Raw genomic sequence first — 19,858 nt, 5'->3', positions numbered from 1 at the left:
CTTTAAAAAGCACCAAAACTCAGCTAAGATAAACAACTTAATAAGCCTATAATCACTAAAGAAATTGAATTCATAATTTAAAAGTTCTTGAAAAGCCATCTCCTGGCCTAGATGATTTCACTGGAGAATTCTGCCAGACATTTGAAGAGTTTTTAATACCAACTATAGCATTATTTATAATAGTCAAGATACATAAGCAACCTGTCCATTGATAGATGAATGGATAAAGGTGTGTGTGTGTATGTGTGCATGTGTGTTTGTGTGTGTGTATATATATGTATATATGCTATGTATATACAATGAAATACACACACACACACACACACACACACACATATGTATGTGTGTGTTGTTTGCAACAACATGGGTGGACCGAAAGAGTACTATGTAAGCAAAATAAGTCAGACAGAAAGAAAGATGTCACATGATTTTACTTATATATGGACTTTACAACACACAATAAACAAAAACAGAAACATACTCAAATATAGAGAACAAATTGGTAGTTGTCGAAGGGGAAGGGGGCAGGGGTGGGCAAAATAGCTGAAGAGGTACCAACTTCCATTCATAAAATAAATACATCACAGCGATGAAAAGTACGGCACAGGGAATACTGGCAATAATTTTAATAACTTTGTATGGTGACAGAGAACCACATTTATTGTGGCAAACACTGTAATGTATAGAAAGAACTGTTGAATCGCTATGCTGTATACCTGAAACCAATAATAACATTGCCTGTCAACACCTCAATTACAGAAAGAGAATACACATGGGATTACAAAGGGAAAAATGATGAAAGTGCTCCAAAAAAATGATGGGGGCATGGCAAAAGACACAGCCACCCAGAAGAGATTCCTACTGACCACATATTAGAAAGCAGTGGATTACAACACACTGAAAAAAAGAAAATGCCATGATAATAATAAAAAGACAAAAAAAAATTAAATGGAGAATAAAAGGTGGAAACAACCCAAATGTCCATCGACAGATGGGAAGATAAGCAAAATGTAGTCCATACACACAACTGGAGTATTATTCAGCCTTAAATAGGAAGGAAACTCTGGCACAGGCTACACCATGGATGAACCCCAAAGACATTACATGGAGTGAAATAAGCCAGACATAAAAGGGTAAATATTGTATGCTTCCACCTATATAAGGGACTGAGAGTAGACAAATTCATAGAGAACGATATTAGAATGCACACAGTACCATTGAACTGTATAATTAAAATGGGCTAAGATGGTAAATTTTATATTATATATAAATAATATTTATATAATATACATATTATGTTTTATATATAAACATATGTTATATGTATTATAACATATAATATATATTAACTCAATTTAAAAATGAAAAAACATGAACAGCATCAGAAATTACTTGTTTTCACATATACAGGTCGAAATCCCTTGGATTTAACATTTCTTCCCCAAATGGAATCTAACTGGCCCTATAGGTGTCATGTCAGAAACTGTAGAGAAATCATTTCAGGGTAAATCTCTAAGTCCCTTCTAATCTGTCACCCATAACCTGCCCTATAGATTTAGCTGGGTCACGCACTACAGCTGTCTATCAAACTGGCACAAAAGTTGTCTTGAATATAAGTCTCTGGAGCATCTGTAGCTTCCAGGGCCAATGGACCCCTCAAGATATCTGCAGCTAGAGGTAAACACAGATTGACAAGTCAGAATCTGACACAGACAAATGGGATCTCCACTCCTTCATTAATTTCAATAATAGCTACTATATACAATGGCTTTCCAAACCAGCAGAATAATATTCACAGTAAAAATCAAGTCAATTTTCAAAAGTACTTTCAAGTAAACATCAGCTAAAGACATTTGTAAAATATAAAACAAAACCGATGGGGCAAAAGGAAATTTTTTCCTTAAGGTAGAATATTGGGAGTTAGAACTGATGGAAGTCAGAAGATCTCCATCTTGCAACAATTGCAACATTAAAAATAATGGCTGCCATTGACTAATCCCAGGGATCAAAATTAACATCACCAGTGAAGGGGCAAATAGACATCATATGCCTCTGGGTGTGAAGGAGTGAGAAAGACATGATTTCCCTTCAGGGGTTTTCCTGAATCTAATCAGAAAACACCACACAAACCCCAAGTGAATGAGAGCCTACAGACCATCTAGCCTATGTTCTTCAAAAATGTCATGCAAGATGAAGAAAGGAGGCAGGACTATTCCAGATTTAAGACAAGTGTCTAGCAACATATGTGATTCTGGACTGGATCCTCTACCAGAAAAAAAAAAGCGATTAAAGACATTATAAGTCTTTAATGGGGCAATTGATAGAATTGCAATATGAAAGACCATCGGTAAAAGAAGTGTATCAATGGCAAATTTCTTGATTTTGATTACTTTGGTGAAAAGAACATCCATTTTGTTAGAAAATATACATTTAATGCCTTAAGGAGTGAGAGGGCACAATGTCTCTAACTTATTCTTCAACAGTTCAGGAAAAAAAATGTGGATATGTAGAGAGACAGGCAGAACATGATAAATGCCATCAAGAGGAGACTCCCGAGGAACATACCCAGGGATTCTTTTACTGAAATCAGATAGAAGAAAATCACAACTCTCTTCAATCAGCTGTCAAAGAAGCCACCCATCCTGGCCCCAGTTTCCATGTGGACTCACCATTCTTCTAAGAATCTTCAACAGAAGCTTCTGCTCTTTTGGGTCCTCCTTGGATGTCAGTAAATCAGCAAAATTCTCTGCATTTTCAGGAGACAGGCTGTCTGGGTTTTCCCCTCCGTACAGCTGAACCAGTATGGAAAGACACTTGGATGACACTTCAAAAATTTCAGGATCCTCATTTGGAAGCTGCAAATTAACAAAGAGGACTATTTAAGTAAATTGAGGATGGTGCTGGTATTCCTCTAGAAACATGGGAAAATTTGACCCAATGGGGAGAATGTCAGTCGGAGTGAGTATAGAGATTGACTAACTCAGGATTTTTTTCAATCTCTTTCAAAATGCATACAATAAGTCAAGGCTAATAGCACAAAATCAGAAGAAGTCCTTTGGTCCTTTCTTTAATTCATAGTAAAGAACACCTGTAACAAGCAAAGGACCAGCATATATTTTATATGCATTCCTAGTATGTGAATATATTTACACAGGCGTGTGTGTCCATTTGTAGGAATGGAAATAGTCTGAGTTTTCAGGAGTATGGCTCATCTGTTCTTGCTTACTATTGACTGTTTAGGAAAAATCTACTTCCTAGGAGATATAAAGGAACATTCTGAACTTGTCCATGTCCAAATTATTGACTAAACCTGTGGGACAGAGAGCAATATTTCTGTTATGTATTAAAAGGTATAGTATGAAATAATCATACTACAGAGCATCTTAAAATTTAAAAATAAAAAGATTTGTAAGAGCTTGAGATGTAATTCCTGTGCCATTTACTCATTTAACATGCATAATGCAGGGATTTTTTACTATATGCAGAGTTGTGCAACCATCACCACAATCAATTTTAGAATCTTTTTCATTACCCAAAACATGAAATCATACAAAATATGACCCTTTGTGACTGGCTTCTTTTACTTAGTATAACATTTTCAGGATTCATTCGTGCTAGCATTTAACAGTATTTCATTTCTTTTTATTGTTAACATTCTGTTGCATGAATAGACCACTTCTTATTTATCTATTCATCAGTTGATGGACACTTGGGTTGTTTTCACTTCTTGGTTATTATGAATAATACTGTTGTGAACATTTGTGGGTAAGTTTTTGTGCAGACGTAGATTTTCATATCTCTTAGGTGTACATCTAAAAGTGATTGCTGGGTCATATGATAATTCTACATTTAACCTTTTGAGGAACTGCCAGACTGTTTTTCAAAGTTGCTATTGGCATCAGAAATGTAGGAAAGTTCCAGTTTTTCTACATCCTCACCAACTCTTGCTGTTATCTGTATGTTTAATTACAGTATAAATATAATTATAATTATATTTAAATATAAATATATATCCTAGTGGGTATAGAGTGGTAACTCAGTGTAGTTTTCACTGGTACTTCCAGAATGACTAAGAATGGGGAGCAGCTTTTCATCTGCTTATTGGGCATTTGTACATCTTCTTTGGAGAAATGTCCAGTCAGATCCTTTGCCCATTCTTAAAATGGGTCACTTTATGATCAAGACTTAGTATATTCTTTATATATTTTAAAAACAAGTCCCTTAGCAGATTTTCAAAAATGTTTTCCTATTCTGTGGTTTGTCTTTCAACTTTCTTGACAGTATCCTTTGAAGGACCTATAATAAGAGATGAGGAAGGACACTGTATCACACTTAAAGGGTCTGTCCAACAAGAAGATCTAACAATTTTAAATATCTATGCCCGTAACATGGGAGCAGCCAATTATATAAACCAATTAATAACAAAATAAAAGAAACATATTGACAATAAGATAATAATAGTAGGGGACCTAAACACCCACCCACCCCCGACTGAAATGGACAGATCATCTAAGCAAAAGATCAACAAGGAAATAAAGGCTTTAAATGGCACATTGGACCAGATGGACATCACAGATATATTCAGAACATTCCATCCCAAAGCAACAGAATAGATATTCTTCTCCAGCGCACACGGAACATTCTCCAGAATAGATCACAACCCAGGTCACAAATCAGGTCTCAACCAGTACCAAAGATTGGGACCATTCCCTGAATATTTTCAGACCACAATGCTTTGAAACTAGAACTCAACTGCAAGAGGAAAGTTGGAAAGTACTCAAATACATGGAGGCTAAAGAGCATCCTACTAAAGAATGAAAGGGCCAACCCGGAAATTAAAGGAGAATTTAAAAAATTTATGGAAACAAATGAAAATGAAAATATATCTGTTCAAATTCTTTGGGATACAGCAAAGGTGGTCCTGAGAGGAAACTATATATCAATACAAGCCTTTCTCAAGAAACAAGAAAGGTCTCAAATACACAACCTAACCCTAAAGGAGCTAGAGAAAGAACAGCAAAGAAAGCCCAACCCAGCAGAAGAGAAATCATAAAGATCAGAGCAGAAAAAAATGAAATAAAAACCAAAAGAACAGCAGAACAAATCAACAAAAGTAGGAGCTGCTTCTTTGAAAGAATTAATAAGATTGATAAACCCCGGCAAGACTTATCAAAAACAAAAGACAACAGACCCAAACAAAGAAAAGCATAAATGAAAGAGGAGAGATCACGGCCAACACCAAAGAAATACAAACAATTATAAGAAAATTTGACAATCTGGAAGAAATGGATGCATTCCTAGAGACATATAAACTACCACAACTGAACCAGGAAGAAATATAAAACCTGAACAGACCCATAACCAGTAAGGAGATTAAGCAGTCATCAAAAAATCTCCCAAAAAACAAGAGCCCGGGGCCAGATGGCTTCCCAGGGGAATTCTAACAAGCATTTAAAGAAGAATTAATTCCTATGGTCCTGAAACTGTTCCAAAAAATTGAAATGGAAGAGAAACTTCCAAACTCATTTTAAGAGGCCAGCATTACCTTGATTCCAAAACTGCACAAATAACCCATCAAAAAAGAGAATTACAGACCAATATCTCTGATGAACATGGATGCAAAAATTCTCACCAAAATGCTAGCCAGTAGGATCCAACAGTACATTAAAAGGATTATTCACCACAACCAAGTGGGTTGTGGGTTATTCCAGGCTGCAAGGTTGGTTCAACATCTGCAAATCAATCAATGTGATACAATACATTAATAAAAGAAAGAAAAAGAACCATATGATATTCTCAATAGAAGCTGAAAAGCATTTGTCAAAGTACAGCATCCATTCTTGATCAAAACTCTTCAAAGTGTAAGAATAGAGGATACATACCTCAATATCATCAAAGCCGTCTATGAAAAACCACAGTGAATATCATTCTCAATGCAGAAAAACTGAAAGCTTTTCTGCTAAGGTCAGGAACACAGCAGGGACGTTCACTATCACCACTGCTAATCAACACAGTACTAGAAGTCTAGCCTTGGCAATCAGATAACAAAAAGAAATAAAAGGCATCCGAATCAACAAAGAAGTCAAACTCTCACTGTTTGCAGATGGTATGACACTATATGTGGAAAACCCAAAAGACTCCACTCCAAAACTGCTAGAACTCATACAGGAATTCGTAAAGCGTCAGGATATAAAATCAATGCACAGAAATCAGTTGCATTTCTATGCACCAACAGAAAGACAGAAGAAAGAGAAATTAAGGAGTCAATCCAATTTACAATTGCACCCAAAACCATAAGATACCTAGGAATAAACCTAACCAAAGAGGCAAAGAATCTGTACTCAGAAAACTATAAAGTACTCAAGAAAGAAATTGAGGAAGACACAAAGAAATGGAAAAATGTTCCAGGATCATGGATCAGAAGAACAAATATTGTGAAAATATTTATATTACCTAGAGCAATCTACACGTTTATTGCAATCCCTATCAAAATACCATCCATTTTTTCAAAGAAATGGAACAAATAATCCTAAAATTTATATGGAACCAGAAAAGACTCTGAATAGCTAGAGGAATGTTGAAAAAGAAAACAAAAGTTGGCGGCATCGTAATTCCAGACTTCAAGCTCTATTACAAAGCTGTCGTCATCAAGACAGCATGGTACTGGCACAAAAACAGACACATACATCAATGGAACAGAAGAGAATGCCCAGAAACGGATCCTCAACTCTATGGTCAACTAATCTTTGACAAAGCAAGAAAGAATGTACAATGGAAAAAAGATAGTCTCTTGAACAAATGGTGTTGGGAAAATTAGACAGCCACATGCAGAATGAAACTGGACCATTTCCTTATACCACACACAAAAATAGACTGAAAATGGATGAAAGACCTCCATGTGAGACAGGAATCCATCAGACTCCTTGAGGAGAACACAGGCAGCAACTTCTTCCACCTCAGCCGCAGCAACTTCTTCCTAGAAACATCGCCAAAGGCAAGGTAAGGAAGGGTAAAAATGAACTACTGGTACTTCCTAGAGATCAAAAGCTTTTGCACAGCAAAGGAAACAGTCAACAAAACCAAAAGGCAACTGAGAGAATGGGAAAAAATATTTGCAAATGACGTATCAGATAAAGGGCTAGTATCCAAAATCTATAAAGAACTTATCAAACTCTACACCCAAAGAACAAATAATCCAATCAAGAAATGGGCAGAGGGCATGAACAGACACTTCTGAAGAGAAGACATCCAGACGGCCAACAGACACATGAAAAAGTGCTCCACATCACTCGGCATCAGGGAAATACAAATCAAAACTACTGTGAGATACCACCTTTCACCAGTCAGAATGGCTAAAATTAACAAGTCAGGAAACAACAGATGCTGGCGACAATGAGGAGAAAGGGGAACCCTCCATGTTGGTGGGGATGCAAGCTGGTGCAGCCACTCTGGAAAGCAGTAAGGAGGTTCCTCAAAATGCTGAAAATAGAGCTACCCTACCACCCAGCAATCGCACTACTGGGTATTTACCATAAATATATAAATGTAGTGATCAGAAGGGCACATGCATCCACATGTTTATAGCAGCAATGTCCATAATAGCTGAACTATGGAAATAGCCTAGATGTCCATTAACAGATGACTGGATAAGGAAGATGTGATATATATATATGTATGTATATACATACATACATATATATATATATATACACACACATACCTAAATATACATACACACACAATGGAAGATTATGCAGCCATAAAAAAAAAAAAAAACGAAATCTTGCCACTTGCAACAACGTGGATGGAACTAGACGGTATTATGCTAAGCAAAATAAGTCAATCAGAAAAAGACAATTATCATATGATCTCTCTGATATGAGGAATTTGAAAGGCCGGTGGGGGGTCATGAGGGGAAGGGAGGGAAAAATGAAACAAAATGAGACCTGGAGGGGAGATAAACCATAAGAGACACTTCATCTCAGGAAACAACCTGAGGGTTGCCGGGGTGTGGGAAGGGATAGGGTGGATGGGTGATGGACACTGAGGAGGATATGTGCTGTGGTGAGTGCTATGAATTGTGTAAGACAGATGATTCACAGACCTGTACCCTTGAAACAATTAATACATTATATATTAATTAAAAATAAATTATTTTTGGACCACATCTTCCTTATCCATTCATCTGTTGAAGGGCATCTTGGTTCTTTCCACAGTTTGGAGACCATGGCCATTGCTGCTATAAAGATTGAGGTACAGATGGCCCTTCTTTTCACTACATCTCTATCTTTGGGGTAAATAGCCAGTAGTGCAACTGCAGGGTCATAGGGAAGCTCTAATTTTAATTTCTTGAGGAATCTCCACATTGTTCTCCAAAGTGGCTGCACCAACTTGCATTCCCACCAACAGTGTAAGAGGGTTCCCCTTTCTCCACAACCTCTCCAACACACATTGTTTCCTGTCTTGCTAATTTTGGCCATTCTAACTGGTGTCAGGTGGTATCTCAATGTGGTTTTAATTTTAATTTCCCTGATGGCTAGTGATGATGAACATTTTTTCATGTGTCTGATAGCCATTTGTATGTCTTCATTGGAGAAGTGTCTGTTCATATCTTCTGCCCATTTTTTGATATGATTATCTTTTTTGTGTGTGTTGAGTTTGAGGAGTTCTTTATAGATCCTGGCTATCAACCTTTTGTCTGTACTGTCATTTGCAAATATCAATGGATGAATGGATAAGGAAGATGTGGTACATATACACTATGGAGTATTATGCCTCCATCAGAAAGGATGAATACCCAAATTTTGCAGCAACATGGACGGGACTGGAAGAGATTATGCTGAGAGAAATAAGTCAAGCAGAGAGTCAAGTATCATCTGGTTTCACTTATTTGTGGAACATAACAAGTAACATTGAGGACATAGGGAGATGGAGAGGAGATGGGAGTTGAGGGAAATTGGAAGGGGAGGTGAACCATGAGAGACTATGGACTCTGAAAAATAATCTGAGGGTTTTGAAGGGGCAGGGGCTGGGAGGTTCGGGGAGCCAGTTGGTGGGTATTAAGGAGGGCACATATTGCATGGAGCACTGGGTGTGGTGCAAAAACAATGAATTCTGTTATGCTGAAGAGAAATAAAAATAAAAAATAAAAATAAATAAATTTTTTAAAAAGTAGTCTTCGAAGCACAAAATATTTTATTTTGATGAATCCTAATTCATTTTTTTTATTTTTTGTGATTTTGGTATCCTACCGAAGAAACCATCACCTGCTCCAATGTTCTGAGATTTGTTTCTAAAAATTTTTACACTTTTAGCTCTTATCTTTATTTTTTCTTCTAAGAATGTTTACAGTTTTAACTTTTACATTAGGTCTTTGATCCACTTTGAGTTAATTTTGAATATGGTATTAGAAGGGTTCCAACTTCATTCTTTTGCATGTGAATTAATCTTTTATTCTGAGATTCTGAGGTTCATATGCACTTGTAAGAAACAGTACAGAGAGATCTCATATATATTTCACCCATTTTCCCCAATGGAACCATCTTCCATAACTAAAGTACAATAGCACAACCAGGAAATTAACATCAATATAATCCATTGACCTTATTCAGATTGTACTGCTTTTACATGTATGTTGTGTGTGTACGTGTGTGTACATATGTATTTAGTTCTATGCCATTTTATCAGGAGTAGATTTGGTGACACCCACTACCTTAAGATAAAGAACAATTCTATCATAAAGTTTTTTTTTCATAGCAAAAGCCAACTCTCTCCCTCCTCCATTTCTAATCCCTGGCAACCACTTGCCTGTTTGCCATTTTGTCATTTCAAGTAAGTTACATAAATGAAAGTGCACGTTACATATGGTTTTCTTTACTCAACATAATTTCTTTGTGAGTCATCCAAGTTTTTGTGAGTATCAACAGGTCATTTCTTTTTATTACTAAGTTGTATCCCATGGTATGGATGTATCACAATTTAACTACTTGCTCCTTAAAGGAAATTTGAATTGTTTCCAATTTGGAGCTATCCCAAATAAAACTACTAAGAGAACATTTGTGTAAGTTTTTATGTGAACATAAAGTTTCATTTCTCATTGACATAAATGTTCAAGAGTACATTACTGAGGCTCATGTTTAGTTTTTTTAAGAAACTAGTGAACTGTTTCCGAGAATGGCTGTACCATTTTATGATTTTATGTTCCTAGAAGCAATGTCTAAGAGATCCAGTTTCTCAGCATTTGGTGTTACCAGTATTTTTTATTTTAGCCACTCTAATAGGCAGGTGGTGATAGCTCATTGTGGTTTCAATCTGCATTTTCCTAATGGCAACTAGTAGTGAATATCTTTTCATCTGTTCGTGTCTTTTGATCTTTGGTAACCTTTGCTAACTGGATTGTTTGTTGCTTAATTTTTGGTATTTCAAAGTTCTTCAAATATTCTAGATATGACTTCTTCTTCAGAGATGTGGCTTGCAAACATTTTCTCCTGGTTTGTAGCTTATCTTTTCACCCACTTCATTCTTTGCAGAAAGAACATTTTAATTTTGATTAGGTCCGATTTGTGGTTTCATTTCGCTGGGATTGTGCTTTTGACATCAAGTAAAAAATTTCTTTGTCTAGTCCTCAGTCCTGAAGATTTTCTACTTTTTTCCTAAAAGTTTCAAAATTTACATTTAAATGAATTAATTTTTGTATAAAGTGTGAGGTTTAGGTAGAGGTCCTTCTATTTATTTATTTTTGCCACCAATTTACAATTTATAGCAATTTACAATTGCTCAAGCTTCATTCTTAAAAATTGGTTTCTCTACTGAACTATTTTCACACCTTCATTAAAAAAATCATTTGGGCATGTTTGTGTGAGTCTGAGTTCTCTATTCTGTTGCATTGATCTCAATATCTATTCTCCACCAATAATACACCACCTTGTTACTGTAGCTATATCGTAAGTGTTAACACCAGGTACAGTGTTTCCTCCAACTTCCTTCTTCTTTTTCAAATTATTTTAGCTATACTAATGCCCATTATTTTTCTACATAAATTTTAGAATAAGTTTGTCTGCTTCTTAAAAATTTTACTGGAATTTTAATAGGAATTGCCTTAAAATTGTCTATGAAACTGTCAAGACCTGACATTTTTAGTCTGAGTCTTCTAATGCAGGGACAGGCAACATCTCTCGATTTAGGTATCTCTTCTTTGATTTCTTTCATCACAATTCTGCGATATCAAGGATATAGATCCTGTAATCATTTTGTTATATTTATATCTTGGTTCTTAATTTTCTTTGCAAATTTATAAATGGTGATTTTAATATTTGTTTCCACACATTCACTATCAGGAGAGCAATACAACTGATTTTTGTTTGGTGATCTTGGATCCTGCAACCTTGCTAACCTCATGTATTAATGCTGAGAGTGTTTTTGTACATCTCTTTGGATTTTTTACAAAGACAATTATGTCACAGGCAAACAGGGATAGCTTTAGCTCTTTCTTTCATAGAGTATGTCTTTTATTTCTTTTCTGGCCTTACTGCACTGGCTAGAACTTCTAGTACTACAATGAATAAAAATGGGGGGGACAGACAGACACACTTGCTTTGTTCTCAATCATAGGGAAAAAGGATTCAATCTTTTATCATTAAGTATGATGTTAGTTCTAGGTTTTGCATAGATGCTCTTTATCAATTGAAGAATTTCCCCCTCTAATTCTGGTCTGATATGAACTTTTATCATGAGTGCTGGATTTGTCAAATACCTTTTTCTGTAATAATTGATAGGATCATGTGATATTTCTTCTTTCACTTGTTTATATGGTAGAATACATTGATGGAATTTTGGAGACTGAACAAGATTTGCAAATGCAATAAAACCTGCTTGGTCATAGTATTAAGTCTTTTTATACACTGGTGCATCCAATTTGCTAATATTTTGTTGAAAATGTATCTAAGTTTATAAGAGAGATTGTAGGTTTAGGTTATGTTTTGTTGTTGTAGTTGGTTTTTTTTTTTTTTTTAGTTTAATGTCAGGGTAACAGTATCCTCATAAAACTCTCCTTAAGGGGAGCCTGGGTGGCTCAGTGGGTTAAAGACTCTGCCTTCGGCTCAGGTCATGATCCCAGAGTCTGGGGATCGAGCCCCACATTGGGCTCTCTGCTCTGTGGGGAGCCTGCTTCCTACTCTCTCTCTGTCTGCCTCTGCCTACTTGTGATCTCTGTCTGTCAAATAAATAAATAAAATCTTAAAAAAAAAACCTATTGAAATGTTTGGTAGAATTCTCCAGTGAAATCATCTAGGCCAGGAGATGGCTTTTCAGGAACTTTTTTTTTTTTTTCTGAATTCAACTGAATTTATTTATTTTTTTCAGCGTAACAGTATTCATTGTTTTTGCACAACACCCAGTGCTCCATGCAAAACGTGCCCTCCCCATTACCCACCACCTGTTCCCCCAACCTCCCACCCCTGACCCTTCAAAACCCTCAGGTTGTTTTTCAGAGTCCATAGTCTCTTATAGTTCACCTCCCCTTCCAATTTTTTTTTTTATAAACATACAATGTATTTTTATCCCCAGGGGTACAGGTCTGTGAATCGCCAGGTTTATACACTTCACAGCACTCACGATAGCACATACCTTCCCCAATGTCCATAACCCCCTCCCCCTCTCCCAACCCCATCTCTCCCCAGCAACCCCTAGTTTGTTTTGTGAGATTAAGAGTCATTTATGGTTTGTCTCCCTCCCAATCCCATCTTGTTTCATTTATTCTTCTCCTATCCCCCTACCTCCCCATGTTGCTTCTCCATGTCCTCATATCAGGGAGATCATATGATAGTTGTCTTTCTCCGATTGACTTATTTCACTAAGCATGATACGCTCTAGTTCCATCCACGTCGTCGCAAATGGCAAGATTTCATTTCTTTTGATGGCTGCATAGTATTCTATTGTGTATATATACCACATCTTCTTTATCCATTCATCTGTTGATGGACATCTAGGTTCTTTCCATAGTTTGGCTATTGTAGACATTGCTGCTATAAACATTCGGGTGCACGTGCCCCTTCGGATCACTATGTTTGTATCTTTAGGGTAAATACCCAGTAGTGCAATTGCTGGGTCATAGGGTAGTTCTATTTTCAACATTTTGAGGAACCTCCATGCTGTTTTCCAGAGTGGTTGCACCAGCTTGCATTCCCACCAACAGTGGAGGAGGGTTCCCCTTTCTCCGCATCCTCGCCAGCATCTGTCATTTCCTGACTTGTTAATTTTAGCCATTCTGACTGGTGTGAGGTGATATCTCATTGTGGTTTTGATTTGTATTTCCCTGATGCCGAGTGACGTGGAGCACTTTTTCATGTGTCTGTTGGCCATCTGGATGTCTTCTTTGCAGAAATGTCTGTTCATGTCCTCTGCCCATTTCTTGATTGGATTGTTTGTTCTCTGGGTGTTGAGTTTGCTAAGTTCCTTATAGATTTTGGATACTAGCCCTTTATCTGATATGTCGTTTGCAAATATCTTCTCCCATTCTGTCAGTTGTCTTTTGGTTTTGTTAACTGTTTCCTTTGCTGTGCAAAAGCTTTTGATCTTGATGAAATCCCAATAGTTCATTTTTGCCCTTGCTTCCCTTGCCTTTGCCATTGTTCCTAGGAAGTTGTTGCTGCGGCTGAGGTCGAAGAGGTTGCTGCCAGCATTCTCCTCAAGGATTTTGATGGATTCCTTTCTCACATTGAGGTCCTTCATCCATTTTGAGTCTATTTTTGTGTGTGGTGTAAGGAATCAGGAACTTTTAAATTACAAATTCAATGTCTTTAATGATTATAGGACTATTAAGGTGCTTATCTTAGCTGAGTTTTGGCACTTTTTAAAGAATATGTCCATTTCTTTTAGTTACAGAATTTATAATCATAAAATTATTCAGAATATTCCACTATTTTTAATGATTATGGATCTATACTGACAATTCCTGTTTCATTCCTTATATTGGTAATTTTGTCTTCTTTTATCTTTGTTAGCTTACTAGAGATTTTTCAGTTTTCTTGTTTCAGGTTTTTGTTTCATTGATTTTTCTGTATTGTTTTTCTTTTTTCAATTTCACTAATTTCTGGTTTTATCTTTATTATTTCCTACCTTTAGTTTGCTCTGGGTTCATTATGCTATTCCTTTTCTAGTTTCTGGAGGTGGAAACTTAGATTATTGATTTAAGATTTTCTAATGAAAGCTTTTGTTAGTATAAATTTTCCTCAGTAGTATTTTAGTATGCATTTTCCATAGACATATATTTTTTAAAGGATTTATCTATTTTAGAGAGAGAGCAGATGGGGATGGGCAGAAGAAGAAGGAGAGAATCCTTAAGCAGACTCCACCCTGAACATGGATCCTGACATGGGGCTCAATCCCAGGACCCTGACCTCAAGACCTGAACAGAAATCAAGAGTTAGATGCTTAACCAACTAAGCTGCCTAGGTGCACCTTCATTCTACATATTTTGATATGTTTTCTTTTTCATTCTCTTTTATTCATATAAAAAATGTCTCTTATGACACCCTTTTTGACCCACGAATTATTTAATGGGTGTTTTCTTTTTAAGTGTTGGATATTTTCCTGTGGTCTTTTAATTAGTGACTTCTAGTTTGATTTCATTATGCTTAGAAAATCCATTTTGCATTACTTTATTTTGCATTTGTTAAGGTTTATTTTATGGCCCATGATGTGTGACTATTCCATGGGTAACAGAAAAATATGTATTCTATAGTTGTTGGGTAGGGTTTCCTATAAATGTCAATTATATTCTGTTGATTGTGTTCCTCAATTTTTCTACATTCTTGATGATTTTCTATCTAGTTGTTCTATTAATTGCTGGAGAGTGGGGTTTTGAAATCCACTATAGTCATGAATCTATTTATCCTTTTAGCACTACCATTTTTTTTTGCTTCATATACTACTTTGTAGTCCTGTTGTTTGTTATACATACACTTAAAATGGTTGTCTCCTCAATGGGATCGCCCTTTATTACTATCATTCAACATCCCCATCTCTAGTAATTTTTCCTGCTCAGAGGTCTACTTTATCTGATACTAAGAAAGCCAGTCCTGTTTTTCTAAAATTAGTACTTGCACAGTACATACTTTTTGACCTTCACTTTCAACCTATTAAATGAGTTTTTTATAGACAACATATTGTTGAATCATGTTTTATTATCCATTCTAGCTATCTTTGTCTTTTAATTGGTGCATTTAAACCATTTACATTTAAGGTAAATATTAAGATGCTAGGGTTTAAGTGTAACATGCAGTTATTGTTTATCTTCTATATTTTTCCTCTGTTTCTTGTTATTCTGATTTCCCTCCCATTTTTTAAAGCTTTCTGTGGGTTACTTGAAGATTCATTTTATGGACGTGAGAGAGAACTTTAATTCCCAGTAGTAGTTTCCTAGGAGACCGTAACAAACAGGTGGCACAAAAAATAGAAATTTGTAGTCTGACAGTTCTGGAAGTTAGAAGCCTGAAACCAAAGGGAAAGGCCATGTTTCCTCTGAAACCCATAGCAGATTCCACCCTTGCTTTTTGCCACCTTCTGGCAGTCATTGGCATTCCTTCACTTGTAGCTGCATAATTCCAATTTCCGCCTCTGTCATCATATGACATTCCCTCTATGTGTCTATCTTCATATGGTTGTCTTCTTATAAGGATACTAGTCAAATTGGATTAGGGGCCCACTGTACTTGACAATGACCTCATCTTAACTAATTACATCTGGAACAACACTACTTCCAAATAAGGTAAAATTCTGAGGTACCGGGAGTTAGGACTTTAATTATGGGGGACACAATTCAACCCATAACACTTCTTATCAATTTTGTTCCATCTGTGCTCAGCTGTTTATTTACATTGTTTTTCTGTTTTGTTTTGGTTTGATTTTTTTGTTTCTTGCAGTTATGCTCTCCCAAATGTCTAGCCATCTTTGGTTTTCTGTTTTGTTTTTGTTTTTTTAAAGATTTTATTTATTTATTTGACAGAGAGAAATCACAAGTAGGCAGAGAGGCAGGCAGAGAGAGAGAGAGGAGGAAGCAGGCTCCTTGCTGAGCAGAGAGCCCGATGTGGGGCTCGATCCCAGGATCCCGAGATCATGACCTGAGCCGAAGGCAGAGGCTTGACCCACTGAGCCACCCAGGCGCCCCTGGTTTTCTGTTTTATGAGTGAAAGATTGGGCAGATTATTATAGACAGCTGGTATGGATCTCTTCTGCATTTGTATATATCTGTTTCTTCAGCTGGTCTGTGTTCTTCAGTTTCTCAAATTCCACAATGCTTATTCCTAGGCTCTGACCCCATAGTAGAAATCACATCAAATAGACAGGTCATCCTTTTTAGAGTACAGTTCTTGACTTATTATGCAGGGAAAAAAGTGGAACAAAATGGATAAGGAGAGGGATCTGATTTGTAGCGTGTTCTAAATGTTAATCTTCAATTAGCCTGGGAAATGCCTTAGGGCCTTTATCAGTTTTTCACCCCACTCTGAGTTTAGAGATCTTCTGCATCTGTTCCTATCTTCTGGTTAGTTTTCTCCTATGTATATTTTGGGTAATAAGTTTCTTAACTATTTCAATTCAGTCCCATCTACTTTCTATCATCTAGTAATTGCACAAAATTTCTTTTCCATTAACAGCTTCTCTGTTCTCCCCAAATTTTAAGATATATTTAATCCTTTCTCTATTATTACACATTGTGGGTAGTTGGTGAGGTAGGCACAGGTCTTCAGGCTTCTATTTTAAACATTTCTTCATTTTTGAGCTAATTTTGTTTCATTGTTCAAATAATTGAGGCTGTTTATCACAAGCAAGATTTTCAAGGTGGCTTATTTTTGGATAGTTGCAAATCTCATAGCGTTTGTAGGGGTTTTCTAGTGCCCCTCACCATAAAAAGACTGTGAAGGTATAAAAATCCCCCACTCCCATCTTCTCTGGAATAACAGGGAAAAGATATACCCGACTGCCCACAATAATAAATCAGCAGAGAAATACATGCCATAATGGTTTTTAAGACACTGGGCATTAGGCAAAGCAGGACTGTGGCCAAAGGATGGAAAGCAAGTGATGTGAGCTCTACTCTTGTAGCAGATTCCTTTAATTAAGGAGACATTTTGAGTTAAAAGTCTCAGAAATCTTGAAAGAAGTTGCTGTGGCTGATATCGAAGAGGTTACTGCCTCCAAAGGCAAAGGAAACAAAAGCAAAAATGAACTTTTGGGACTTCATCAAGATCAAAAGCTTCTTCACATTAAAGGAAACAGTCAACAAAACAAAGAGGCAACCCACGGAATTGGAGAAGATATTTGCAAATGACAGTACAGACAAAAGGTTGATATCCAGGATTTATGAAGAACTCAAACTCAACACGCACAAAACAGATAATCATATCAAAAAATGGGCAGAAGATATGAACAGACACTTCTCCAATAAAGACATACAAATGGCTATCAGACACATGAAAAAATGCTCATCATCACTAGCCATCAGGGAGATTCAAATTAAAACCACATTGAGATAGCACCTGACACCAGTTAGAATGGCCAAAATTAGCAAGACAGGAAACAACGTGTGTTGGAGAGGATGTGGAGAAAGGGGAACCCTCTTACACTGTTGATGGGAATGCAAGTTGGTGCAGCCACTTTGGAGAATAGTGTGGAGATTCCTTAAGAAATGAAAAATAAAGCTTCCCTGTGACCCTGCAATTGCACTGCTGGGTATTTACCCCAAAGATACAGATGTGAAAAGAAGAGCCATCTCTACCCCAATGTTTATAGCAGCAATGGCCACGGTCGCCAAACTGTGGAAAGAACCAAGATGCCCTTCAACGGATGAATGGATAAGGAAGATGTGGTCCATATACACGATGAAGTATTATGCCTCCATCAGAAAGGGTGAATACCCAACTTTTGTAGCAACATGGATGGGACTGGAAGAGATTATGCTGAGCAAAATAAGTCAAGCAGAGAGAGTCAAGTATCATATGGTTTCACTTATTTGTGGAGCATAACAAAGAACACGGAGGACATGGGGAGATAGAGAGGAGAAGGGAATTGAGAGAAATTGGAAGGGGAGGTGAACCATGAGAGACTATGGACTCTGAAAAACAACCTGAGGGTTTTGAAGGGGCAGGGGGTGGGAGGTTGGGGAAACAGGTGGTGGGTAATAGAAAAGGCACGTACTGCATGGAGCACTAGGTGTGGTGCAAAAACAATGAACACTGTTACGCTGAAAATAAACAAATAAAAAAAAAAGTCTCAGAAATCCAAAGCAGTTAGAGCTCACAGGACAAGGTATTAGGGAGAACATAGCAGGGCAATGGGCCCACTCAAAAAGAAAGATCACCTGGATAGTGATTTATCCAGTAGATGAAATAAATGTAGGGTTAAGGGCTTTCCTATGAAGAAAAATTCAGGTCCAAATTGCTTTTGCTGGCTAATCCTATTATACAGTCAAGGAAGAAGTAAAACCAAGTCTACACAAATTCCTCCAGAATGCTAAAGAAAAAGCAGCAATTCCATACTCATTCTATGCGGTTGGTATTAACTCTGATATCAAAACCAAAGACATTTCAAGAAAGAAAACTACACACCAATAGCCCTTATGAATATGAATGAAAACATCATCAACAAAATGTTAGTAGACCATAACCAGCAACATTATAAAAGGATTATAGGGATGTCTGGCTGGCTCAGTTGGTAGAACATGTGACTATTAATCTTGGAGTCCTGAGTTCAAGACCCACATTGGGTATGTAGTTTTTTTGTTTGTTTGTTTGTTTGTTTTTTTCCCTTTTTATTAATTTTTTCAGCGTAACAGTATTCATTCTTTTTGCACAACACCCAGTGCTCCATGCAAAACGTGCCCTCCCCATCACCCACCACCTGTTCCCCCAACCTCCCACCCCTGACCCTTCAAAACCCTCAGGTTGTTTTTCAGAGTCCATAGTCTCTTATGGTATGTAGTTTACTTAAAAAAAAAAAAAAGGATTTGGGCATGTCAATTATATTTCAGTAAAACCGTATATATACAAACAAAATAGGATAACTGATAATTCAGTAACAAAAAAACCCAAAATCTAATTGCTAAAAGGGCAAAGAAAATAGACATTTCTCAAAAAAATATATAGAAATCAATAATCACAAGAAAAGATACTCCACATTACTAATCATCAGGGAAATACAAATTAAAACCACCATGAGATATCACTTCACACACACTAGGATGGCTATAATTAAAAACACAGAAAACCAAGAAGGTGAAAGAACTGTACACTAAAAACTATAAAAGACACAGATGAAAGAAATTGAAGATGACACAAATGGAAAGATATTTCATGTTCATGAATTAGAAGAATGAATATTGTTTAAATCGCCATACCATACAAAACGATCTATAGTTTAAATGCAGTCTCTGTCAAAACACCAATAGTAGTTTTTACAGAACTAGAATGACTTTAAAATTTGTATGGAATCATAAAAGACCCCCAACAGCCAAAGGAGTCTTGAGAAAGAAGAACTAAGAGGGAGGCATCATGCTCTCTGATTTCAAAACTATGTTAATCAAAACAGTATGGTACTAGTACAGGAACAGACACATAAACCAATGGAACAGGACAGAGAGCCCAGAAATAAACCCATGCTTATATGGTCAATTAATCCATGACAAAGGAGGCAGGAGTACACAATGGGAAAAAGAGTCTCATAAATGGTGTGGGAAACCTGGACAGTTATATGCAAAAGGATGAAAGTGGACCACTTTCTTACACCATGCACAAAAATAAACTTAAAATGGATTAAAGACCTAATTGTGGACCTGAAACCATAAAACTCTTAACTAAAAGAAAAC

The 19,858-nt window shown here is 36.6% G+C and overlaps 1 protein-coding gene across 2 annotated transcripts in view; it reads right to left on the bottom strand.

The window, feature by feature from the left end:
• Positions 1–19,858, bottom strand: part of ULK4 (unc-51 like kinase 4) — a 684,359-nt gene that overhangs the window by 137,351 nt on the left and 527,150 nt on the right. For both annotated transcript variants that reach the window (XM_046001316.1, XM_046001317.1), the window contains exon 35: positions 2,670–2,855. In XM_046001316.1, the coding sequence (XP_045857272.1) occupies positions 2,670–2,855 (186 nt within the window). The remainder of the gene's footprint in view (positions 1–2,669; positions 2,856–19,858) is intronic.

Source organism: Meles meles, chromosome 4 (assembly GCF_922984935.1).
Source record: "Meles meles chromosome 4, mMelMel3.1 paternal haplotype, whole genome shotgun sequence".
Classification (NCBI taxonomy): Eukaryota; Metazoa; Chordata; class Mammalia; order Carnivora; family Mustelidae; genus Meles; species Meles meles.
This window is presented reverse-complemented; position numbering and strand designations above follow the sequence as displayed.